At 38.1% G+C, this 26,686-nt stretch overlaps 3 protein-coding genes across 5 annotated transcripts in view; all 3 read left to right on the top strand.

Moving 5' to 3' along the window:
• Positions 1 to 1,041: 1,041 nt before the first annotated feature.
• LOC107679819 (adiponectin receptor protein 1-like) lies at positions 1,042 to 7,687 on the top strand. Of its 3 annotated transcripts, none has more exons than XM_016475515.1 (9): positions 1,042 to 1,236; positions 1,390 to 1,472; positions 2,296 to 2,482; positions 2,925 to 3,044; positions 3,216 to 3,387; positions 4,249 to 4,435; positions 6,679 to 6,866; positions 6,951 to 7,144; positions 7,513 to 7,687. In XM_016475515.1, exons 3-9 carry the CDS (start codon positions 2,351 to 2,353, stop codon positions 7,639 to 7,641), a joined length of 1,122 nt encoding a protein of 373 aa, XP_016331001.1. In that variant the 5' UTR covers positions 1,042 to 1,236; positions 1,390 to 1,472; positions 2,296 to 2,350; the 3' UTR covers positions 7,642 to 7,687. The 3 variants fall into 3 exon arrangements, with proteins under 3 accessions (XP_016331001.1, XP_016330993.1, XP_016331007.1); XM_016475507.1 differs by having other exon boundaries at positions 2,290 to 2,482; XM_016475521.1 differs by having other exon boundaries at positions 1,357 to 1,472; positions 2,290 to 2,482.
• Positions 7,688 to 8,929: 1,242 nt separating this feature from the next.
• On the top strand, positions 8,930 to 19,702 carry klhl12 (kelch-like family member 12). Its single transcript, XM_016475484.1, has 12 exons — positions 8,930 to 9,108; positions 9,981 to 10,219; positions 13,591 to 13,744; positions 15,897 to 16,114; positions 17,103 to 17,252; positions 17,426 to 17,540; positions 17,726 to 17,832; positions 18,002 to 18,197; positions 18,551 to 18,709; positions 18,920 to 19,018; positions 19,264 to 19,450; positions 19,566 to 19,702. The coding sequence occupies exons 2-12, from the start codon at positions 10,037 to 10,039 to the stop codon at positions 19,690 to 19,692; spliced, it is 1,695 nt and encodes a 564-aa protein (XP_016330970.1). The 5' UTR covers positions 8,930 to 9,108; positions 9,981 to 10,036; the 3' UTR covers positions 19,693 to 19,702.
• Positions 19,703 to 21,405: 1,703 nt separating this feature from the next.
• tuba5 (tubulin alpha 5) overlaps positions 21,406 to 26,686 on the top strand; it is a 9,656-nt gene continuing 4,375 nt past the window's right edge. The window contains exons 1-3 of the mRNA XM_016475495.1: positions 21,406 to 21,520; positions 24,190 to 24,412; positions 24,680 to 24,828. Coding sequence (XP_016330981.1) covers positions 21,518 to 21,520; positions 24,190 to 24,412; positions 24,680 to 24,828 — 375 coding nt within the window. The 5' untranslated portion in view covers positions 21,406 to 21,517. The remainder of the gene's footprint in view (positions 21,521 to 24,189; positions 24,413 to 24,679; positions 24,829 to 26,686) is intronic.

Here is a 26,686-nt window from a genome sequence, read left to right as displayed (position 1 = left end):
GTAACATGTTTTCAGCAATACATTTCTAACATTTATAATGTGTTAAGAAACAATTCTCTGAATTGCCTTTACTCGGACTTTAAAGTCCGCGTGAGCCGGAAGTTGCTGCCGACTTTATTTCAGTGTAGTGACGTATTTCCAGCTGAAACGGAATATTGAATAGAGGGCATGGTTTTATGTTTGCGCTCCTCCTCTCTGTCTCTCATAGCAATCTAACTGGTTGGAGGGGTGTGTTTAAGGAGATTCTGCCCAAGCCGTCAAACTGACGTCATCAGAAAAGGAATGCCATTCCAGAGCAGAAGTAAATGTTCAGATTTTGATTAAATTAATTTGATTAATTTGAAAAATTAACTTGCACGGATTAATTGTTTACATCAAGACTAGCAATGTGCGCTAGTAAATAAAGTCCATTTTGATTTCATGCGGAAAACAGACCGAAGACATTAAGCGTAACGTTTTTTGAGATGAATGTAGTGCTATACTGAATGTACTAGACAATATCTACCTCTAAATAATGCATCACACAAGTGTTTCATATCATTTTTAAGCATATTGGTGCCATGTGGTGGGAGAAATCAAGAAAATTATATGCAGTACCATGGTGTAACCACTAGATGCCTGTATAGCTCTATATATAAACCGGACAGCGTATCCCATCATGCTCATGAGAGTATTTTCCGATATAATTACTTACTTTTATTAGGTTTTCCATTTGTATATATATTAAGGCAGTATCAGACATCTTCATTGTGGCAAATTAGTAGATTGTACCCCCAAAAAATCCTCTGCATTTTCGTATTTCCTATTCATTTCGTATAGTGGTCAAAGATCACAAAGACCATTTAGTTATATATAATCATGTCCACGATACGTGTGTGTTCATATAGCAAATGTCACAAATGCCACCAAGCTTTGTACCATTGCTATTGTTTTGTTGGTGTTGTTGTTTCTAAAATGGCCCAAGACAACCAGAGGATCCAATTTCTCTTAATGTCATTCCCTCCCACTTGATCTCTGCTATGGTGGCTTGTGTTATTTATCTCAGGTGCACATCTAAAAGATGAGCCTGATCATATATAGATTGCAGTATTTGAATGCTTTTCCGTTTGCACAACATCAGCCGCATGTCCACACAGCCGTGGGTCAAACCGGTTCCGGTAGCAAGTGTTCTTCCTTCTCTGACAGAGGCAGAACGTCCCTCCATTGTCTTCATATCGTCCTGATATTTAGCACGCTGTATGTCAGACTGTTTTAATCTGTGTTAATTCAGTAATTTGTGTTATAATTTGCTGCTACTGAACTGAACCGTCTGGTGCACCTTTTTCGCTGGTTTGCCAAACCGCCATAAAACACCAGAAGAAGAAAAAGAAGAACCGTCTGGTTCTACAGGTTTCATAGAGACGCATAGCGACCAGACGGCGAGCAGCTGCTGGTGAGCTTCCATGAACTGATCTGACATCCCATCCAGCCAGGTAGTTTAACGGACGAACACTGATCTCTTATATTAGTAACTCTGTAATATTAATCTACGAACTGTGATGAAAGCAACCATATGTTTTTGTAATTAATGTTCAAATCAGACCATAAGGAAGTGCATTAGCATGCAGGCTAGTGTTGTCCGGTTTGGCTAAACTGATTCAGTTTTGTCATATAACAGCGATGTTACACGCGGTATAATAAGACAGACAGCCGGGAAACAAACGCGTTTAGCAGAACATTGCTCGACGTAAGGATTCGTAAATGTTTTTTAGTGGTTGATCGCATATTTGTTTGGTTAGCCTGTAAGCATGCTAAGTTAACAGGACGTAAACCTTTGACGCTATGCAAAACTGGATCAGCCAGTCCAGCCAGACCAGATCTGAGCAAATAAACAAACTGATCGTTTTATAACAGATTTCACGAATGCTATTTAAGTTCAAATAAATATTTTTAAATCTAGTTTATATTCATTCAATCAGTATCAGAAATTAGTGGAAGGGGGCCCCTGGAATAGATTTTTAGGGGCTTTTGCACATCGGATATTTAATTTACGACAACAATTATAGTGAATCAAGTAATTATTAATCAACCAGTTAGATATGCCAAGAATGGAATATTATGAAGTCTGTGATAAATCTATCTTTTTTACATGGCCAACATTGTTAACAGCAGGTGTTAAAGGGATAGTTCACCCAAAAATGAAAATCCTGTCATAATTTACTCACCCTCATGTCGTTCCAAACCTGTAAAGAATTTTAATTTTTGGGTGAACTATCCCTTTAATCTCTAAATTTTATGTATCATCATCAGGCCCAGATTGTGAACTGTGGGACAAGGTGGAAACTCTGGGGAGTTTTAGGTTTGTCTCCCCATGACAACTTGTCACCATGGTGACCGCGGCTCCAACGGTGATGCCGAGCGGTGCACCTCTGATGATGAGGACGCGGAGCTCACTGAGCTTGGGCCGCTGCTGACAAATCCAGCTGAAGCAAAGAAATCAAGAGTGAGTTGTGAGAAAAGAAAATACACTACCGTTTGGGGTCAGTAGGATTTTTATTTAGAGAAATTAATAATTTTATTCAGCAAAGGCACATTAAACTGTTAAAAGGTTACAGTAAAGACATTTATAAAGTTCCAAAATGTTTCGGTTTCAAATAAATTCTGTTCTTTTGACCTTTCTATTCATCAAAGAATTTGTAAAATCAACTTTGCCATCACTGGAATAAGTTACATTTTAAAATATATTAAAATGCATTAAAAAAAACCACAATTATTTTAATAAAAAAGTGGATTTTTTTAAATTTGATTTTTAACCAAATAAATGCAGCCTCGCTGAGACCCCAATCTTTTAAATGGGAATGTACATATAATAGATGGAGTGAGGCAAGAATAACTCAATTTAACTAAAAGCTAAACGTTAACTAAAAGCATTATTGCTGTTGCAGGGTGCATCAGCATTTCCTGATGAGGATGAGAACGAGGATGAAGAACAAGGTTTGCGGGTGGTTACACTGCCCATGCAGGCACACCATGCAATGGAGAAGATGGAGGAGTTTGTACACAAGGTGACTAATGTCCTTATCCTCAACTGTTCTAGAACTCCTAATGACGTAATTATTTCCAAAAATACCATGTATTTAATTAATCACAATGTTCTTGTGTAAAATGATTGTAATGTAAATGTGGCCTATTTCTAGTCTGAGATGTTTGTTTAAGCAAACTTGTACCGTTACTAGGTATGGGAAGGACGTTGGCGAGTTATTCCATACCATCTCCTCCCCGATTGGCTAAAGGATAATGATTACCTGCTGCAGGGACACCGCCCACCCATGCCGTCCTTCCGTGCCTGTTTTGGGAGCATCTTCAGGATTCACACAGAAACTGGAAACATCTGGACGCACCTGCTGGGTTTGTGCTTGTGATATGTGACATGATAATGCACAAAAGTAAAATGTAACAAAACAAGCATCTCTTAAAATACTACACATCACTGTAGCTTCTACATGTAAACCGACTACCAGAAAAAGAAAAAAAAAACATTTCCTGTTTCCCAAATTTTAAGTTTCCTGCTGTTCAAAGATTTGCAGTCAAATAGATTTTTTAAATGCTTTTGAAATAAGTCTCTTATGCTCGCCAAGGCTGTATTTATTTGATCAAAAATACAGTAAAAACATTAATAATTTGAAATATTATTAAAATGTAAAATAGTCATTTTCCACTTTAAGATATTTGAAAATATAATTTATTTCTGTGGGAAAGTTGGTTTTTCAGCAGTCATTACTCTAGTCTTGTGATCCAGTGTCACATGATCCTTCAGAAATCAGTCTGATCATATGCTGATTTGATGCTCAAGAAACATTTCTTATTATTATCAATGTGGAAAACTGATCTAATTTATGTTATTTGGAAACCATGATCATTTTTTTCTGGACTCTTTGATGAAGAGGAAGTTCAAATTTATTTGAAACATAAATATTTTGAAACATCAAAATTCTTTACTGTCACTTTTAAACAGTAGTATATGTCATATAACCCCGGTGGCTTTTGAAGAAAGACGTTTCACACCTACTGGAACTTACCAGATAAATTGTACTTGCCAGATAAATTGTACGATATATTTGTAATATGATAATCTGATATGTGTGAATCACTGCCCTGAGGATGACACAAAACACACCACTTAGACTTCTAATGTTACTCAAACCTGTAATTATGTTACTGGTATGTCATTTTGAAGGCTAACTAAGCTATCACAATGTCTCCCTACAGGCTTAATTCTGTTCCTGTGCTTGGGCACATTGACAATGCTGCGGCCAAACGTTTCATTCATGGCGCCCGTGCAGGAGAAGGTGGTGTTTGGGATGTTCTTCCTGGGTGCAGTTCTTTGTTTGAGCTTCTCCTGGCTTTTTCACACTGTCTACTGCCACTCAGAAAAAGTCTCTAGGACATTCTCCAAGTAAGAGACACCAGTTTTTATGCTCTTTGTGTGTAGGCAGTACTAATGTTAAGTGGCATTTTGTACACTGGTGGCCAAGAGTTTTTTTGTTTTTGAAATGATATGCTCCCTAAGACCGCATTTATTTAAAGGGCTCATCGGATGAACATTTTCCACAAGTTGGCATGATTTATTAGGGTCTTTATGAAATGTCTGTAACATATTTTGCTTAAAAACACTCAATGGCTGTGTAAACAACACCCTTTTTGCCTTGTCAAAAACAGCTCTGCTCACACTAACCCGTTTTGGTGTATGTCTCTTTAAATGATAATGAGTTACTGCACTCCACCCCCCTTCCGGGATTTCCGCTAAAAATAAAATAAATCCACTACTCTCTTGTCTCCTCTGAGGCTGGGACTCTAAATAATGATTTGTGACCCTGGATCACAAAACCAGTCTTAAGTCGCTTGGGTATATTTTTAGCAATAACCAAAAAAACATTGTATGGTTCAAAATTATCGATTTTTCTTTTATGCCAAAAATCATTAGGATATTAAGTAAAGATCATGTTCCATGAAGATATTTTGTAAATTTCCTACCGTAAATATATCAAAACTTAATTTTTGATTAGCAATATGCATTGCTAAGAACTTCATTTGGACAAATTTAAAGGCGATTTTCTCAGTATTTTGATTTTTTTGCACTCTCATATTCCAGATTTTCAAATAGTTGTATCTCAGCCAAATATTGTCCTATCCTAACAAACCATACATCAATGGAAATCTTATTTATTCAGACTCCAGATGATGTATAAATCTAAATTTCAATAAATTGACCTTTAAGGCTTGTTTTTGTGGTCCAGGGTCACATTTGTGTTTGTCTGTGTAGCCAACGACAGAACATTTAGCATGTTTTTTGCGAACTTTTGCCTTGGCGTCTGAACAAGTACACCGGTGTCGCTTGCGAAAACAACAATGGTGGCTGAGCGCCGTGGATGGAAACGTGCAGATTAATGGGCGGTAATATTATAATAAGAACCCCTTCCTATGTCAGGAGGGGGAGAGAAATCTGATCGGCTCATTTCCTCACATGCTTGCAGAGAAAGGCTTACAAAACCAAACTTACTGGGTTCTTGTTTTTCACGTTTTCTGAGTTGGTAGATGCAACGGACACTCAATTATAGCACTTAAACATGGAAAAAGTCAGATTTTCATCTGATGAGCCCTTTAATCAAAAAGTAAAAACAGAAATATTGTGAAATATTAAAATAACTGTTTTCTATTTGAATACATTTAAAAATGTAAATTAATACTTTTTTTCAGCAAGGATGAGAGAAATCTGATCGGCTCATTTCCTCACATGCTTGCAGAGAAAGGCTTACAAAACCAAACTTACTGGGTTCTTGTTTTTCACGTTTTCTGAGTTGGTAGATGCAACGGACACTCAATTATAGCACTTAAACATGGAAAAAGTCAGATTTTCATACACCATGACCTGAAGGATACACTGTTCATTCAAAGAAAGGTTTTCCTATGAATTAATTAGTAGAAAAGTCCATTTCTACTGTGCCTTGTGCCTCTTGCGATGGAACATGCAGTGATTTTCCCTGCTTCGCATTCCATTAGGTCGTAAATGTATCTGGTGTCAGGGTTGCCATGGTAACCAGGGTCCTGGGCCCTGTTCACAGACAACTTGGCACCCAGTATGTTTATTGGGTGAGGGGTCTGTGAACGTTTGTTAATCTAATGAATAATTGATTTGTTAAATCAAATGAAAAATTGTGTTTTTGATTGGTCCAGACGCTACACACTAAATTTGTCATAAGTAACAGTAAAAACATTTTATTTTTATTTTACAAAAATCCTGAAAAAATGTATCTGTTTCCACAAAAATATTAAGCAGCACAACTGTTTTCAACGCTGATAATTCTAAGAAATGTTTCTTCAGCTTCAAATCAGCATATTAGAATGATTTCTGAAGGATCATGTGACACTGGAGTAATGATGCTGAAAATTCAACTTTGCCATCACAGAAATAAATTACATTTCAAAATATATTAAAATAGAAAACAGTTATATTAAATTGTAATATTATTTTACAATATAACTGTTTTTACAGTATTTTTGATCAAATAAATGCAGCCTTTGTGAGCATGAGAGACTCCTTTCAAAAACATAAAAAAAATGTTAATTATTCTTAAGTTTTGACTGCCAATGTATAGACATGACTTCAGTAACTTGAGTGTATTTTTTTTATGTCCTTAGGTTGGATTACTCTGGTATTGCGTTGTTAATCATGGGCTCATTCGTTCCATGGCTGTACTACTCGTTTTACTGCTCTCCTCAGCCGCGGTTCATCTATCTCTCTGTTGTATGTGTGCTGGGTGTTGCTGCTATCATTGTGGCCCAGTGGGACAGATTCGCCACCCCTCGGCACCGGTCCACACGTGCAGGTAATGCGCTCACCTGCTTCTCTATATGTTCCATCTGCTTGATTGATTTCAGATGTTGCTTAGAACATTTTTCCTCGTACTTAGGTGTTTTCATGGGCCTTGGTCTGAGTGGACTCATTCCCACAATGCATTTTACCATCGCAGAGGGTTTTGTGAAGGCAACGACAGTGGGTCAGATGGGCTGGTTCTATCTGATGGGTGCCATGTACATTAGTGGAGCATCACTTTATGCAGCACGGATACCTGAACGGTACTTCCCTGGCAAATGTGACATCTGGGTAAGACTCAAGGGAATCTTTGTTGCATGTAATATTGTAAAGCGACCTAATAACATAATGTTCATACAAGTATCCACCTCATTTTTTAACATAAGAGCGGGTGCATCCATTATTGAATTGAATGTGCAAGGCTTTCGGTATCATCTGTTTACAGTTATTTTAGCAGTACAAAACAGTCTGTTATGCTGCTTGATGCTGATGATATTGATTGAATTTTTTATAATTTATCATTTATTGCACTTTATTTTCCTAGGTATTTATCTATAGAGGCTAATGAAATGGAAGTCTCGCGTTGATTGAAAATAGCTTCCTTTTGCATTGCAAAAACAGTTGGATACTCACGGTCTCTATCTGTTTTACTTTCTCAGTTTCAGTCTCATCAGATATTCCATGTGCTGGTTGTCGCGGCGGCATTTGTCCATTTTTATGGGATCTCAAACCTGCAGGAGTTCCGCTATGGCCTGGAAGGAGGCTGCACAGATGACACTCTGCTGTAAAAAAAAAAAAAAAATCACTTGAACTTTGGCTAGTGCCTGCTCACTTCACAATGAACCTGGATCCCACAAAATGCAGATTTAAAGATTTTTATTATCTCTTGAAGGATTTTAACATGTATTTAAATAAGGTGTTTATTTGTTAAGATGCTTAAAAGTCTTGATAAATGTGGTAGTCTTGTGTTTATATTGTTCTTTGCTATTTCAGTGCAGCACAGAATTTATTGTAAATCACTGGAATGAGTCATAAAGCATTACAGAGGTCTTAAGAGACTACCTCCTCCAGCGATTTTTTCTTCTGGCTGTTTTCTGGTCTACTGGTTAGTGGTCCTGTATTTTAAGAGTTGTAGGGAAAACACATAGAACATGCTTAGGTCTCAGTTTTCTCAAACATGTCTGCATGATCATTCATTAACTTTTGATCTGAAATACTTGACCCATAGCTTCAGCAGTGGGATTCAAGTTGGGAAAAATTGTAACTTTTGTTTGAGTGAATCAGGGTTTCAGTCAAAATACTTACACTGGTTTTAGAAGTCAAAATATTTAAAAAGAGCAAAATAAAGATGAAACCGCTAGAATTGCTTGCTTCATTAATAGTGATTTTTTTTTTTTTTACTTTTTGGTATGTGTGTGTGTGTGTGTGTGTGTGTGTGTATATATTAGTAAAATTATATTAAAGTTTTAATATTTTAGTTTTAATTTATTTTTATAATTTAATTTTAATGTAAAATTTAGTAATGTTATGTGCTTTTGTCCTTTTTTATTAGTTTTGTTTATGTTTATATAATTTATTTGAATTTCCAAAAAAAAGGTAATTTTGTATATATTTTAGTATTTCAACTTTAACTGATTTCAGTTAGTTGCCAAGGTAACGTTTAAGATTTTCCTCTAATATTTATATTTTATTTCAATGACTGAAAATGATATTTAATTGTTTTAGTTTTATTTAACAATAACAACACTAGAATAATAAAGACTACAACTACAACCTCTTCAAGGGCTAATAAATTGCTAAAGACCAACTTTTCAAGCACTTAAATTCACACCCTTGTGATAGTCCTAGTTTAGTTGTAGTTATTTAGCAACTTTTTAACTACTTAAAACAGCGCACTTTTCAGCACACAGTTCTTAAGCGTTGTTTTCTGAAACAGTATATATTATAATGTATTTATCGTAAAAAATAGTGTTTTTTGTTGTTAAAATGAAGGTCAGAATCTGATTTGAGATGGCATTAAGCAAACGCGCGAGCACGGGCCTTACAGTGCGCGCGCGCGCTGGTGACGTCGCAGTGTTTTGCTGGGGATGCGCGCACACGTGAGCGCTGTTCTTTTCGTTGCTGGAGTAAAATTAATTCAGTTCACACCCGCGAGGGTCTCCCTGTGAGGGGTGCCAGCAGATGTCCAAATAGACCGCCGTGTGCTGTCATCCAGTCCTGGTCCGTTCTGTTCGGCTGTGGATCCGCTGTACGCTGTGAGTTCAAATGGAGATGTTTATGTGTGGGTTAGCATACCATTTCAGTTAGCTTTAGCATGTAGCCTCATCTCACCTCTGTGAGGCTTAAACTCTCACCTGATTTACAACAACACGTTCAGGTGAAGTTATACTAATACAATAATATTAAATACGAAGAAATTATTCCTGTTTCTCGTATAATACACAGGTGTAGTGCCCATCACAGCCTACAGGTAGACCTATTCTAAAACATTATTTTTTTATGTGTCTATATTATTATCGCGTTATTAAATTTGAGAAAAAAGTCCCTTTCTTTTTAAGAAGCCACTGAAAAGGTTGTTATTTCCAAAAGGATGCGCAATGAGCTGTTTCATTGAGAATCCATAATTTAATAATTTCACTGTTTATTGTTTTTTCATTTGTCTTGTTGAATTTCTTCCTGTGATTTCTTTGGAAGATCTTTTTGGTTAATACTTTTTAAAAGTAACATTCTCAACAAATGGCAATGTACAGCGGTCAGCTTTTAAGCTACAATACAGATAAAGACATAGACAAATATGGTCTAATATTAAAGGAATAGTCCAACCGAAAATTAAATTTCTGTTATCATTTACTTGCCCTCATATCATTTAAAACCCATATGACCTTCTTTCTTCTGTTGAACATAAAAGTATATGTTTGGAGAATATTGGTAACCAAACTGTTTCCATTCCCATTGATTTTCATTCATGGACAAAAAATACAATGGAAGTCTAAGGGAACCAAAACTTAAAACTCAAACACAAAATATCCTCTTTTATGTGCCACTGAAGAAAGAATATCATATGGGTTTGAATTTTGTGTGTACTCTGGATCAGCTGTGCTGGTCACTGATTAATTGTGTCCTACAGAAATCATAATCCTGCAGTGCCTGAGGTTTTGTCACTCCACCCCACCTCCTGTCGTCATGGCGCCCAAGGACATCATGACCAATTCACATGCCAAATCCATCTTGAATGCCATGAACGCCCTGAGAAAAAGCAACACGCTGTGCGATATCACTCTGAGGGTGGAGGGCACAGATTTCCCAGCCCACCGCATCGTGTTGGCGGCCTGCAGTGATTATTTCTGTGCCATGTTCACCAGTGAGGTAACACATACCTCCTATATGCACACTCATCACTCACATGTTACAATGTGGTCTTAACTGGAGCAGTCTGTTCACCAGTTATGTGTCTAAAAATGCTCTCATTGTATTAAAAAACAAAACAATTTATGGGGTCTTGACATGCTAGTTAGCAGGCAAGCTTCAACGTGTTGAGCTGTAGAGCTTGTTCAGAGTTAAAGTTCAAATCTTGCTCATGATCGTGCTTCTCCTCATCATTTCCTGTCCTCTCTTCTAATCCATATCAATAAAATTGGCACAAAGGTTAAAAAAAAAAATCTAACTTTGTTGCAGTTCTGCTCCTTCGCAGTAGGAGGTGCAGGCAGTCTCTTTTATTCTCAGACATGCTGAAGTTGGTTCAGAGTTACTAGAGTGAACACAACACTTAATTATATAATATTTTCCGGTATTCTCTTTTGAATAGTCAAACAATCCAAAGAAAGCATCATTAAAACAAAAAGAGAAGTCACTTACAAAATAAGATTGAATAAACACTAAAAAGTCTGACCAAAATTGTTCTGTGTAGGAGCATTGCCAAAACAAATGAATGAAGTCTTCAGAAGAATGACAAAAACAGCAACTCACTTCAATGTCTGACTTATATTTCCTAAGAAAGACTTTAGTTGGGTAACATTTGTGAATCAACTTAAATGTTATTTCTTTTACTTTATTGGTAAGCAGATATCTAGGAGGCAAGGTCCATACTTTCTCCCAAGGTATATTCTCCACAATGCTATTCCAATAAGGTATTATGTAAGGAATTGTTGTTTTCTCTCTCTGAAAAAAATAGCTCTAATTTTATAGTTATTTTTTTGTTGATCTGTAGAAAAGCAAACACTTCCGATCATTGTGTCGGTTAAGTTCAGAGTGTAAGTACATGGCCATGGAAGTGTAGTACCTTGCAACAGAAAAGACACACCAGAGGGAATGGCATTGAAAACAACAGCATATTCATCAGCAGATACAGGAATATTATATTTCTGTAAGAAATCAGAGTAGTTGTAAAGTCTGCCTTGTGAATTAAAAAGCTGTCCTAAACGAAAAGAAGATTGTTTTCGAACCAGTTGTCAAAGAAAAGTGATTTATTCTTGTAAAGAATATCCTTATTGTTCCATAAATAATATCTGTGCGGAGAAAAGTTGTGTTTGTATATTAAGGACCAGGCCAAGAGCATCTGCTTATGGAAATTAGAAAGTTTGATAGGGATTTTTAAAACATTATAATAGCAAAGTAATAGGAAATTCAGGCCACCAACTTTAGAGAAAATCTAATTTGGGATAAAATTCCAAAGTGAGGAGGGACTTTTAAGGAAATTCTTAAGCCAATTAATTTTAAAAGTATTATAACAAAATTGTTTAACATGCTATCAATTCTTTTTAATGTTCCTTTATCAACCTCCAAGGAAAGAGCAGCATAAGTCAGTCGAGACAATCCTTCGGCTTTAGAGAGTAAAATTCTTCCTCTCATTGATAAATCTCACTGCAGCCACAAGTTAAGTTTTCTTTGGGTTTTCACTATTAGAGGGTCCAAATTTAGATTACATCTTGTTTTTTGGTCTTTATTAATTAAAATTCCTAAGTATGTAACTTGATCTTTCACAGGAGTGTTACATATAGAGGGAAGATCACAGCGTTTGATTGACATTAACTCACATTTGTTGATATTCAGGCAGAGACCTGAAGCTCTGGAAAAGGACTCAATCAAACTCAAAGCTAAAGGGATTTGGGAGGCGTCATTCAGAAATAAAGTAGTATCGTCAGCCAGCTGGCTAATAATAATTTGTCTATCGTCAATTGTGATACCTTGTAAATTATTAGTGGAAATATGCAGAGCTAAGAACTGAAAGGCAAGTAATAATAGATATGGAGATATAGGGCAGCCTTGTCTTACTCCACGTGACAAATCGAATCTTGGTGAGGTTCCGAATTTTAACTTAATAACACTATTATTATTTCTGTATAAGGTCCTGATGGCTTTACAGAAATAATCTCCAAACCCAAATTTGAGTGAACACAACACGTGCTGTCAAGCTAGATGCAAACTAATTGATGAAAATGTTGTCACTCATCTCTTATGGTACAATGTAAGAAAAATAGTGTTATAGGAATATATATTAAATAATGATAACAGTAGTGGTTTTTAGATTAATAGATTATTGCAGAAATAAGCTCTGTGACCATCAAAATTGTATATTCCTAAAACTAGAATACACTACATGACTTTTAAAATCTGAACAGATTTTAAACAATATAAAAACAATGTGAGTTCTTAAAATATCGAACATGTCCACCGACTGGATGGATTCATAGTCTAAGCTAAAAAATCAGAGTCTTTAACCATCATACACTACACAGTTTTTTATGAAATCTGTCAACTCAAATCTGCAGACTGACTCTGACTTTCGGCAACTAGTGTCAACTTCTCCAGACTGTAGTGTCTTTAGAAGTCGTGTAGTGTATTCCAGGCTTTGCACGTTTTATTCATCATGATAGTCCTCACAACTGAACATTTTATACATTTTAAAATACTATTTGAAAATACTATCCTGTAATTACATCTGTAATTAAGTTCTGTAGTTACATCTTTAATTACACTGTTTGACCCTACCGCTACCCCTTAAACCTAACCATACCACCAAACCTGCCCCTAACTTTACCCCTATCCACCCTCAATAGCAGCAAAAGTGTTTTGCAGTTCAACATGAACACAATAGGTACAATACAATTCATTGTTTTAAGTTTAAAAAAAGTGGGACAGAAACATTTTCCATGAAAGTTTGATTTAGAATAGTTTGCAAAAGTGTGTGAGACTGTAAAAGCAGACTAGTGAGTAGATGAGTTTTTCTGTTCAGCATAACAACGTTTAATCTTTACATTCATTTAGCCACTTGTTAGCCACTATATTTTTCAAGACAAATAAAGGCTTTAAAACATCCCAAGGAGGTATTACTGCTGTGTTTTATGGAAGCTGAATAAAATGTGGAAAATATCCTGAGCATGTGTTAACCGTCCACAAACCTTATTTCAGGCATTTATCCAAACACCCAAACTTTAGGACGATGGAACCAGAAGTGCTCAAATGTTAACTCGCTTCTGGGTTTTGGCCTACAAAAATGTCATCCCTGCAGCACATGACAATATTACAGCTGTGGTGTTGGGCAGAAATATGCATTTGTTGTCCACATCGCTTACTTCTGTTCCACTTTATCACTGTTGGGGCTTTTATTTTGTACTCTTAATCTGAAATTAAAGTTCCAGAATGCTGGCATGTGTCTCATGGGTCAGTTTTTTTTGTTGCCAAGATAAGGGGGGGAAATATTTATTTTACCGTGTCATCATTTTCTTGTTGCTCTATAGCTTGCTGAAAAAGGGAAGTCCTTTGTGGACATTCAGGGCCTCACAGCATCCACCATGGAGATCCTGTTGGATTTTGTTTACACAGAGACGGTGCTGGTTACTGTAGAAAATGTTCAGGAGCTGCTGCCCGCTGCCTGTCTCTTGCAGCTTAAAGGTACAAACACACACATCTGTGCACATCAGCACATCTGAATAAAGCACATGCTAAAACCATTTTTTACCTGTGCTGTATATGATACATTAATTCTGGCTTATTTCACATGTGGCATTTAAAAAGAAAAATCAGCATGATGTGATTTTTTTTGTTTCTTTTATAAGGAAATGAACATTGAATGCTTGCTGAGATCCAAGCATGATAAGGACTCACTGAGACTCTTAATTGTGAAGGAGACAAACACAAGTACAAACCTGCATGAAATTAGGGAGCAATTATTGCCACAGACCTGCTATTAGAGCTCAGCTTCTGAAGATAAAGATTACAGAAGAGTCTGATAGATCTCTAAGGACTGAGGGTTTTCTCTGTCTTCTCTCCACCAAAAAAAAAAATTCTAAGGAACTATGACCATTTTTAGCAAACTTTAACAGACATATTAATGAACGCAAGTCAGCAGTTAAGTTTATCTGATTTTGAACTTGACAATCAAGTTTTCGAGTGCTTAAGTATTGCACTGCTTAATGTTTTTTTTCTAGTAATGTGATACTTTTTTTTTTCAAGATTCGTTGATGAATAGAATGGTCGAAGAACAGCATTTAAATGAAATTGATTTTTTTTTGTAACAATGTAAAAGTATTCTCTTTTAAACAATTATGCGAGTCCTTGCTGAATAATTAATTTATTTCCTTAAAGAAAAACCTTACTGAAATCTTTTGAATTTAATTGTATCTCCTTCTCCAAATACATCCAATTTAGCTTAAAGCTGCCTCTCTGTAGATGTGTGGGATAAAAAGAAAATGAAACAGAAACATTTTTAAACAGAAATTGGAAAAATATTAAAATGTATTAAAAAGAATTAAATACAAAAATCACATGAATCACATTCATTCCTTTGAAATATGAAGTGATGTGCAGCTAGTCATGCCCACTTCTCAGGATTAGTGTTTAATTTAATAATTGTGTGTCTCTTATTATGTATACAATATAATTATGTAACCAGATTGGAAGTGGAAGAAAAAGCTGTATATGGTTATAAAAAGACTTGCATTGCTTTTAGCCTTTTAAGGAACACTGTGTCCTTGGAATCAAAATGGAAAACACATCCCAGATCCTTTTAAGATCAGGCACTTCTACCAAATTGAGAGCGAATTGACAAGGAGAGCAATTGTGCGTTGTCTGAAATAGGATAGGGTGACCATACGTGCCATTTTTCCAGGATGCGTCCTGGCCAGGATTTCTATATTGCCTAAAATATCTAGGTTTTGGCTTTGTTTGCGTGTGCAGACCGATCGGTGTATGACATCAAAGTACCATACAGACGGTTATGCTTTCGAAACACTCTCGAGGTACTTTGATGTCAAACACTGATCGGTCTGAGCCGCACTGCTTTTAAGACGAACACACCTAATATGTACGCGTAATTGCATCGCTTTGACCATAGATCCCACCTTCTCACACGCATGGTTGGTCCATTATGTACAATGCTTGCATGTTATTGGTCAAACTACTTTTCGATCATTACCTTCAGCAAGCATGAAAACAGGAAAACAAAGCCAAAACAAATCCTGGCCAGGATGCGTCCTGGGAAAATGGCACGTATGGTCACCCTAAAATAGGAGAAACTTGTCAAACATCAACAGAATCCCTTGAGCACTCAAACTAGAGGATGTTTTGCCAAAGGTTGTGACAAAAAAACCCTGTGCACTTCATCCCGGAAGTAAAACATTTATGTTTGGCACAAACAAAATGTAGCTTGACACCTAGGGTAACACCTTCCCTTCTGTCAAGAATGACTGTGGCAGTATCAGGCTTCTGGGTTACTTTGAGCAGAAGGAAATGCAAGTTGCAAGAGCAATATAACTAGCCAAATCCCTCAGGCGAATCCGTTCTAGTCAGAGATCAGCGTTAAAGCGAAGACTTGTTTCCCAGCATACTAAATTACCAACTGGGAAAAAAAGACTGTTCTTGAATCAAAGCAGGCTTTTCTGTCACATAATATATCTGCAATATAAATCATTGAATTTGCTTTTTCATATCTACTTAATGCATTTTCTTGATTTGCTAGTATGCCTGCTGTGGATTTAGATGTAATTCTGCTGTATTTAATGCAGATAAACCATTCTGATGTTATTTGTGTGTTTGTTCTCCACAGGTGTGAAGAGAGCTTGCTGTGATTTTCTTAATAGTCAGTTGGATCCATCAAACTGTCTGGGAATCAGAGACTTTGCAGAAACGCACAACTGTCTGGACTTGATGCAGGCAGCTGAACTGTTCTCACAGAAACACTTTGCTGAGGTGGTGCAACAGGAAGAGTTTATGCTGCTCAGTCAGAGTGAGGTGGAAAAACTTATCAAGTGTGATGAGATCCAGGTGGGATTGTCTGCATTGACCTTCTCTGCTCTCTTTTAGTCTGAACGAGTCTATGCCTTCAAGTGCACCTGGGAAACTCGCACCTCTGAGTCGGGCATTCGTTATTGCAACATTCAAGTCAGAAACATAACACAGAAGTAGTCTAAACAACAAAATTACTAGATTTTAAGCCCAAATTTCTTCATCTGAATTCAAAATGATGAAAATGATTCGTTTCTGTAACTTATTTATACATGGTTTCAAAATGAAACGTTAACTTCACTTGTATTCTGTAAACTGTTCCATTATCACACCTTTAAAATTATTGAAATGCAGCCTGTAAAATTAAAATAACTAGCAAAATCATTCATTTCCATTCACTACAGATATGCTTTCTGCTCACTTGGCTCTATAGAATATAGATATATAATATTATCTTCTGTATCATCTAGAATTCAGAGTTTTTCACTTTCTAAAAATCCTTTTCATGTGCTCGGAACATGTAATCATGAAACTTTCCACTCTCTACTTAAATGGCACAAGTGATACAAAAAATTATTATAGAATATACTCAATAGTTTACACACCTACTGGTCAGAGTTAGACATTAGTCTGCAAAGTTTGCACATAGGAACCAGTTCAGGCTGGTTTTGAGCAACATATTTGGTCACAAGTTTGAAATGGTATTTCTTTTGTGTTTTTGAGATTTCTAGCCACTTTCAGTAATGAAGAAAGTAAATACACAAGTGCAGACCTGTAACACTGCTTTTTTATCTTGTTTTATACACATGGGCTTTCTCAAACAAAAACATCTGCCTTTTGTGTTGTTAAATTCCTGTCTCTCACCACCGTCCATTTATTCTGAAGGTGTAATTACAGCGTTTGGACTTAAATTTATGGTTGGTTGGGGAAGTCGCAGATCTAAAACCATGAAAATTAGAAGCAACAGATAAAGTTAGTTTTGCTACAGGGGTTTGTGTCTGAACAAATCTGTGTGTTATGTGTGTAGGTTGACTCAGAGGAGCCTGTGTTCGAGGCAGTTCTGAACTGGGTGAAGCACAACAGAAAAGAGAGAGAGCCGTATCTGCCCGATCTGCTGGAGTATGTGCGCATGCCCCTGCTCACCCCACGATACATCACTGATGTCATTGACATAGAGGTCAGATTCTGCTAATCAAATACATGCTGACTGTATGAATGTACAGGATGCTGCATTTAGAACCAAAGACTTTTTATGTTCATGGGGTCAACGTCCCCACCAATGTGTTTATTTTGTGTGCATTATTTCATGATATTTGTACATTTGTATTGAGTGTTGCGTCTACGTTTTAGCCATTGATACGCTGCAGTCTGCCATGTCGAGATTTGGTGGACGAAGCAAAGAAGTTTCACCTTCGGCCAGAGTTACGCAGCGAGATGCAGAGTCCTCGAACCCAAGCAAGACTCGGTCTGATGCCTCTGTGTGTTTTCAGTATTTAGGCCTGAAATCCTTCAGTCTAATTGGTTCTCAGTATATATAAATCATTATGTCAGTTCACTCTTTTGCTGAATTAGTTTTGCATGTTTTAACATGTTCGTGATCTACTTGTGAAGCCTCGTACAACTGTTTTTTGACACTGGATTGGGTTTTAGGTGCCAAAGAGGTTCTCTTGGTAATTGGAGGATTTGGCAGCCAACAATCACCCATTGACGTTGTTGAGAAGTATGATCCCAAAACCAGAGAGTGGAGCTTTCTTCCTGTAAGTTATGTTGTCCATTGATTTAAAAGCATTTGTCCAATGTCAGTGTCATTCTATAGTATTTTTTTTTACATGTTAGTGTAATGAAGTGTAATGCTGCATGAATTTTGAAGGTAATTTGACCAGCAGGAGGTGGTTTTATTTCTCTCAAAATATATTTATGTACCAGAACATTGCAAGGAAACGGCGCTACGTTGCCACTGTTGCCCTGAATGATCGCGTCTATGTTATCGGTGGGTACGATGGCCGATCACGGTTGAGTTCAGTCGAGTGTTTGGACTACACAGCAGATGAAGATGGAGTCTGGTACTCTGTCGCCACAATGAATGTACGCCGAGGCCTTGCAGGAGCTACAACCCTCGGAGGTACCTGTTCTGTACGATGACATGATGCTTGTTTTCACACATTTGTTGAGTTCTAGTAGGTTCTTTTGGATTCTGGGTCAAGGTGGGTTGCATTTTTGAAGACTTTCAGGCACATGAGCATTGAATGAAACCGTACAGTTCACATAAGACTGAAACTGAATCTGCCAATCAAACGAGTTCAGTGAGTCTGAATTATGTGGGTTCGGTGGATGTACAGCAGGATGATTTTCTCTAAACAATGTTCTTAGGCTACATTGCCTGAAGCGCTTCTCTTTTGCAGGTCAGTTGAGTAAACCAGCTTTGTGTCAATCAAAATGTTGGTATTTTCAGAACTAGATTTTTTTTCCTTTCAGATATGATCTACGTTGCGGGTGGATTTGATGGTAGTAGACGTCACACCAGCATGGAGCGTTATGACCCCAATATTGACCAGTGGAGCATGCTGGGAGATATGCAGACTGCGAGGGAGGGAGCAGGACTTGTTGTAGCCAGTGGACTCATTTACTGTTTGGGTAACGTTTTGTTTGTTGTAGAAGGTAAATGAATATGAGTCAATGTCTGTGGTGATTTCTTTTGGTCTTCTTGTGCTGAGAATCCAGAAATACACTTGCTCATAACTACCATTCATAATGGCAGGAACTCAGAAGGCTTGGCACAGACATGTTCAGATAGACATATAGCTTTTCAGACATAGTAAACATTGTGTTGTGTTGTGGATGCAGGTGGTTATGATGGTCTGAACATCCTGAATTCTGTAGAGCGGTATGACCCTCACACGGGACATTGGACCAGTGTCACTCCCATGGCCAACAAACGCTCAGGTACACTCACATGAGAATCCTTTTTAACGTGCTAACACATATTATAATATTGTATACACTACCGTTCAAACGTTTGGGGTCAGTAAGATTGATGTTTTTGAAATTAGTCTCTTATGCTTACAAAGACTGCAGTTGTTTGATCAAAAACAAAGTTCATGTAAACTTAAGCCTTTTAATCTTAAATTAGTCTGAGATCAAACAATAATTTGACTGCTGCTACATACCGTGACTGCTTTCATCTACAGGGGCTGGTGTGGCTTTGCTGAATGATCACATATATGTTGTCGGAGGGTTTGACGGCACGGCCCACCTGTCTTCCGTAGAGGTGTACAACATCCGCACAGACTATTGGACCTCTGTGGCCAATATGACCACGCCACGCTGCTACGTAGGAGCCACGGTCCTGAGGGGCCGCCTTTATGCCATTGCAGGGTAAGATGTCAAAATAGCATGGTAGACTCTTCTCTATTGGGTCTTTGTTACCACAAGAAAATAAATGAATGACTTAATCTTCTGTTATGATATTGCATCTCTGTTCTTTCTGCAGATACGATGGGAACTCACTGCTCAGCAGTATTGAATGTTATGACCCTGTGATTGACAGCTGGGAGGTGGTGACTTCAATGGCAACACAACGCTGTGATGCAGGAGTTTGTGTGCTCAGAGAAAAATGAGAAGAGAATCGATTCTGACATAGAGGCACTTTTTAAATTTGGACGCTGGAATCTGTGCTTCACTGATCAGCGGAGCATCAGATCCCATTACCAGCCTGTAATGACTCTTCCCCCTTTTTGGATTTAAATTTTGTTGCCATCTGAGATCTCAGTCCTTGTTTTCCCTTGATGAGGGAGAAAACACTAACTTTTATGATACAGTCAACATGAGTGTTTTGCCACCGTTTTTGTTCTCTTCGTACAGACTCTGTGATCTTTGGTTCCCTGTGAGATTCACTCAGTTGGGTCCTTTAAAGTGCAATATAATAATCTACTGGTGTCAAAATGTCTCAGAGAAGAGACAAGTATGTGTATGCCTTACTGCCCAAGTGACTGAATCCTTCCTGAAGAAGTGAACATTGCCAGATTCATCAGGATGTGACAACAGAGGTGCTTTGTGTAATCTGTGTTAATCCTGTCTTTGACATCCGTCAAATCTCTGGTTGCTGGGGCTCTTCTCATTGACTCAACCCTTTATCTACGTGCCTAAGGCGCCAGGGATTTTTCCATCATCATGTACAGAACCATCAGTGAGAAATCATGAAGCCAGTGTGCTGGTGTTTTAAGTGTGTTTAATAGTGTGAATCCGAATGCACGGGTGAATTTAGCTGTGCTCTCTCAGTGAAACTGTCTCGTTAAATACTGGTAACTGACCCATTAATATGAATGAAGGATGACTTGCATGGTGGATGTTCTGCAGTATATCTTTGATGTGGTATGCAATTTTAATAGTGCGACTCCATGATAAAGACAATAAAGGAAAAGTCTGTTTATCATGTAACACAATTGAGGTTTCACATCATCAACGTACCTGTGAGAAGATTTTAAAATAGATTCTGCACTTCAATTTTAAGCCATATTTGCCAATTTTTGCTATAGCTGCACATCCTCCGCCAAAATTACAAAAATATTTCAATTGCTTTTTGAAAGTGGTCTGGTGATTTTGCTGTAATTTCATAAAACATTTAAAGACCCATTGGAATAGTTTGAATTTGTTTTTGTTTTTTTTTGTGCTGATGTACTTATTACTAAAAAAGTATATTTGGGATGGTATGTGTCTAATGCTGCCTTCAAGTGCACCTGGGAAAATCATACCATTCAAGATATGCAACATGGAAGCCTAAATTAAGCAAATTAATTATTTTGTGAACAATAAAACTCAAATAACTGCATCTGATTTCAAAATGTATACACGGTATCTCTGCCTCTTTTTTATTTATTTATTATTATTATTTTGGTTACATTAAGCAAACCATAAAAGTTGAGTGATTAACTTGTTTTTCTCTGCTCTACACTGAACTGACAATCTTTTGGCGATAGTTTCTCTCTTACCCTGCAACTAATGTTCGAGAACTCAGTTTTTTTCGAGAAAAAAAAGCTGTCGAACAAAAGAAATACCTGAAGCACTTAAGAGGCCCCCCATAATTCAGTTCTCCGATAACCTATCTTCTTGTCAGGAAAAAAATGCTGTGGCATGACAAACCTTTCGCTCTCTATAACGGTTAGAAGTGTTGCAATACTTTTAAATCTAAAGATGAGTGTTTGGTTGCACCAATCGTATGGCGAGGAGGGTGCTGATGCTGCCGCTGGCCAATCGCGTGCTGCAGGGGCGGTGTGAGAGCGCACGCGGGTATATAGACTGAATCGCGCAGCCCTCATTGCTATGTTGGCGGAGACACGTTACGCGTCTGTACTCAACGGAGTTCAAAAACGACATTTGGTGATTTTCCCATCAAAAGACTTTAACGTTTTCTCAAGAACTTGTATCCACGAAGACTAAGCGAAAATGGTAAGTGAGACTCTAGTCTCTAAAAAATGAATACTTAACAGCTTTAACAAAAAGTCAGTCGTGGTCGTTCCAACCAAAACCGACGAATTATTATTATTGATGTTGCGTTCTTTGATTTCATAGTTGTGTGACTCTATTTGATGCATCTTAAAGGGACAGTTCACCTAAATGTGAAAGTTCTGTCATTCACTTTCAAACCAGTATGACTTTTGCTTTTCCGTGGAACACAAAATGACATTTTGGGAAGGTTGACATCCTACATTCACGTTCAAAAAGATGCGACTAAAACCTGTGAAAATCATACAGGCTTGAAACAACATGAGGATGATCTACGTTTTACGTGAACTGTCCCTTTAAGACAATGAGGTCACAAAAGTTACTTCAGTCACATTATCAACCAACTTTATATAACTGCAAACGTCGTTTCATCTTCCCATCTCTTCCTTGTCTTCGTTTTCACGTGAAATGTTTCGTGTGCGCTATGCAGGAAGTGTGACTTTTTGTAGGCGACCTTTAAAAAAGGAATATTATTTTTTTCCCGGCCGGTATGTATGATTGGAGCGTAATATGAAATAACTCAGAAGCTGCTCGTGAGGAATTTGTGGAATTCCACTGCAGAGGCCGCTCACGCGCGCGGCGGCCCGGGAAGAGCGCAATACTGGGGGATGGGGAGTCTGCTGACTGGTTTCCCCCCCCAATTCTACAGACTTAGCCTTCAAGATACACTTAGAGCGGTCATTCTTTTAAAGTACCGTTACTCGTTTTTATCGTTGTTTTGATGTTGACTGCTGAATAATAACTCTTATTTCTCTATTGTGCCTTAGTTCAGGTTACTGGCTTCTTCCTGTCGCCCATTTTGCGATAAAGCGCGAGAGATTAGAGAACATGCACTCTTGAGTCACTTTCCTACTTTAATTCCTAAACTGAAAAATGGGTTGTGCTTATTTCACAAGAGTAAATGTGCTTGGGAGATGCTAGCTTTTCACCTGGAAGGCAGTATTATCAGAATGCACTGAGACTTTTAGGGATAGTTCACCCAATAGTTGAGAATACTGTCTCTTATGATGTTCCAAACCTGTGTAGCTTTTTTTCTTCTACAAATGGCAATATTAGGTAGAACTGACCGCTTCAGTCACCTCTCAAGTAATTGCATCCTTTTCCCCTCCCCATACGAATGAAGTGAATGGTGACTGAAGCTGTCAATCTGACATCTGCTTTTGTGTTCCACTGAAGAAAGTCTCACAGGTTTGGAACATTCCTAAAGCATTCTTTTAACATAAGGAAGTGAAATGTGTCAGGCAAATGGTTTCTGAGAGATTTTGGAAGTACATATTTACCGTTTATTAGTCTTGTATTTTTTGGTCTTTAGATAGACAGACCAAATAATGATTCATTCAATCAGTAAATGCAAAGTCTGGCTCTTCTCTTTTTAGGTGGTTCCTTAGTGCCGTTTAGTTGACCATTCAACTCCAGTTAATGATTGAACTGTCATTATAGTAGAGACCTGCGCGGGACGGATTTTTCAGTCCCGCTCCAGCAAGATTCTGTCCCGCGCCCGCCCGCTCCCACAAAAATATATCTTATCTGGTCCCGCTCCCGCCCGCGACATTCATGTTTTGTCCCGCTCCCGCCCGCATAAAAGTAATCTATATAGATTGTTTTAAGTACATTGAAGAAATTTACATGAAATGGTTCTGTAACATCTCCTAAGCTCCACAACATCCCAGCATAAACATAACAACTATCCTACTACCGATAAAATATTTGTTATTTAGACTAAGCATCAACATTCACAACCACTGTTATTTTTTACGGAAAGCAAGCATGGGCTGCTGCGTGCATGGTTTGGCATGGCAGAATGCGAGCAGCACACTTCCTTTATTATCACAAAAACCTGATTTGCGGGAGTCCCGCGAATCATTTTATTCTCCCGCATCCCGCACACACACGAGTCTCTTCCCGCCCGCACCCGCACTCGCCCATCAAGAGTTGTCCCGCGCCGCACCCTGTAGCGTTGGGTCCCGCGGTACTCCCGCGGGAGTGCAGGTCTCTACATTATAGTTTCAAGTTCAGCTGCATCAGGACTTCATTTAGAGTTTCAGCTTCAAAAGGTTCAAAGTCAACATCCAGCATGACAGATACTAGTCACAATTTTAAAGCAATAACTTGCACATTTATTACTTGCCACTGAAAAGCTGCCTAGCAAAAATGTTACAGCTTGGGGGACAAACATATTCTACATCAGGTTTTGAAGAAAAAAATGATGTAAAATACCTTTAAACATTGAGAATTCTGTCCATCATGTACTACTGCTGCGTTCAAGTCCTCCTGGGATGTTCGTACTTACGAGTTGACAAGTCGTAATTACGACGTCAGGTGCGTTCACATCAGTTTAGTCTGCACAAGATGGTGGTGTACCTGCTTTAAATAAATTACAAGAAAATACAACATCGTAATTACGACGTTGGGTGCGTTCAAGTCAGTTTAGTCGGCACAAGATGGCGGTGTGCCTTCTTTTAATAAATTACAAGAAAATACAACAGGGTCTGTTAACTCTGCTTATAGAAAATGAAGAGCAAAGAATTTGCATCAGGTGTGTTTTGCATTAAAAATTTTTTTTTTTTAGACCAGGATCCCAGTATAACTGATTATCAGCATCAACAAACGCGCGTGAGTGCATCTCCATCCATGTGGGCCAGGCTGGAGTACAGATTGGCAATGCATGCTGGGAGTTGTATTGCCTAGAGCATGGCATCCAGCCTGATGGCAATATGCCGAGTGATAAGACCATTGGTGGAGGGGATGACTCTTTCAACACTTTCTTCAGTGAGACCGGCTCTGGGAAGCATGTGCCAAGAGCTGTGTTTGTGGATCTGGAGCCTGCAGTCATTGGTGAGTGTGTGTGTGTGTGTGTGTGTGTGTGTATATATGTATGTGTGTGTATATATATATATATATATATCAGCCATCATAAAACCAAGCTTTTGGCTTGTAGCAAATCAGTGTTTTATTATGCCTGAAATGTTGAAATTAATGTGTATGTTATCTCCACCATCCAGAGTTCAATTAGTTTCAATAATTTAAGTGTGAATGGCTGGTTTTACGCTTTAAAGAGCTGTATATCAAAAAGTGATGATATACTTGTATTTTATGTTTCAGATGAGGTGAGGACTGGAACCTACAGACAGCTGTTTCATCCAGAGCAGCTCATCTCTGGGAAAGAAGATGCTGCTAATAATTACGCCCGTGGCCATTACACTGTTGGCAAGGAGATTATTGATATGGTCCTGGAGCGTGTCCGCAAACTGGTATGAACTATGATTGAGCATCAGAGAAACACAAAGTAGGGATGCACTGTTAAGACCATAAAAGTATTAAATTTAACTGTTTATTTTAATTTGTGTTTTTAAAGATTAAGTGAGTGTTAGATTATGGTAAAGGTAATCTAATTTTGTAATAACTACTTTTGGCTGATAACTTATATGGTATCGATATATTAAAAGGGGCGTCTTGAAAGAATAGTTCACCCAGAAATAAAAATTCTGTCATTTATTCACGCTTGTGTTCTTTTAACACAAGGAAGTGAAATGCATTGTGAAGGCGAGTAAGTGACAATTTTTATTTTGGGGTCAACTGTCCTTTTAAGTGCAGTTTAGACCAATATACAGTAGGGCTGTGCGATTAATCGAAATCGTGATTTGAGACGTTGCGATTTGCTAATCGCAAAGCCTGCGATGTGGACGCGATATTACTCTGTTCCAGAGCATATGCATGACTGCCAGCCTTGTTGCAGTCTTACTTGCCCTGGGCAAGAGTGAGCGCACCTCCGTTCTCCCCAATCAGCACTGCTCTAGCCAACTGCGTAAACATCCACCATTAAAAAAACAAAAACAAAGCGGGACGGGAGAGAGACAGAGTGGGATTATGGCGTCTACTGAGTCAGACCGATAGTTAGGCAAATTAAAACTAAAGAAAAACGTATGCAACTTAAGCTTCGAAATGACAGACAATGAACAAAAAAGGTAATTTGCAAGAGCTGCGTCACAGCGCATATCAAGAGCTCCCTTATCGGTTCTGTTTTCAGTACTGGAGAATAAAAGATACGTTCTTGGATGTTTTTGTTAGTACATGAACGTTATCTTACAGAATCAGAAGCAGAATGAGCTTTATTGCCAGGTATATTTACACATACGAGGAATTTGTTTTTGTGACCGAAGCTTCCACAGTGCAACAGAATGACAGTGACAGAACAAAAAAACACAGATAATTAAAAAAAATAAAAATGCCGGACTACCCTCTGTAGTCTTCTGAGGTCGGATTTGGTAGCTGAGCTGAACCAGACAGTTATTGAAGTGCAGAGGACAGATTCAATGATGGCGGAGTAGAACTGTTTCAGGAGCTCCTGTGACAGGCTGAACTTCCTCAGCTGGCGAAGGATGTACAACCTCTGCTGGGCCTTTTTAACAATGGAGTCTATGTGAGTGTCCCACTTTAGGTCCTGAGAGATAGTGCTAAAACTGAAAATCAGCAAACACTGTGGAACCAAATAAATAAGAAACATAGAACGTTTATTAGCAAAACGAATACGAAAGCTTGGAGGCACAGCATATAGGCTACACCTTGATGTAAAATAAAATAAATAAATTACACAGAGTCTAAATAAAGTAATCAGCAAACACTGTGGAACCAAATAAATAAGAAATTAATGTTTAAAAAAATGTCCCGTGTACCGCAGCAAACCTAGTGTGTACTGCCGAATGTCCAGCAGTTTGTCTCTGGTGAAACTGATTGCAGGGATATAACTAAAGACAGGACAAACTAACAAAAACATAAGAAAAAAACTGCGGAGCACGCCACGGAGGCAGCCATCAGCGTTGGCGCCATCGTGAAACATTTGATCTCCCCAACAGATTAATTTGAAATAAGTTTATAATGCATGTTGGCTATTCCCAATTCAGAAGAGTGCACACACAGCCTGTGTCTGTGAATGCTTCTCATACTCGCTCCTCTCTGCCCCACGCGGCGCGAATCCCGCGTCACAGACGAGCCGTTCATGCTTGCCGCACTCACGCAGCCTGTCTCGTAATGCTCGTTTATACTGCGCAAGTCTCCACGAGCACATCTGGCAGTATGGATGAGGCTTGACGCACGCGACACACGGTGTTG

This window comes from Sinocyclocheilus anshuiensis, unplaced genomic scaffold, assembly GCF_001515605.1.
Source record: "Sinocyclocheilus anshuiensis isolate Anshui unplaced genomic scaffold, SAMN03320099.WGS_v1.1 scaffold13, whole genome shotgun sequence".
NCBI lineage: Eukaryota > Metazoa > Chordata > Actinopteri > Cypriniformes > Cyprinidae > Sinocyclocheilus > Sinocyclocheilus anshuiensis.
The sequence above is the reverse complement of the archived record's forward strand: the minus strand, read 5'-3'. Positions and strand labels throughout refer to the sequence as shown.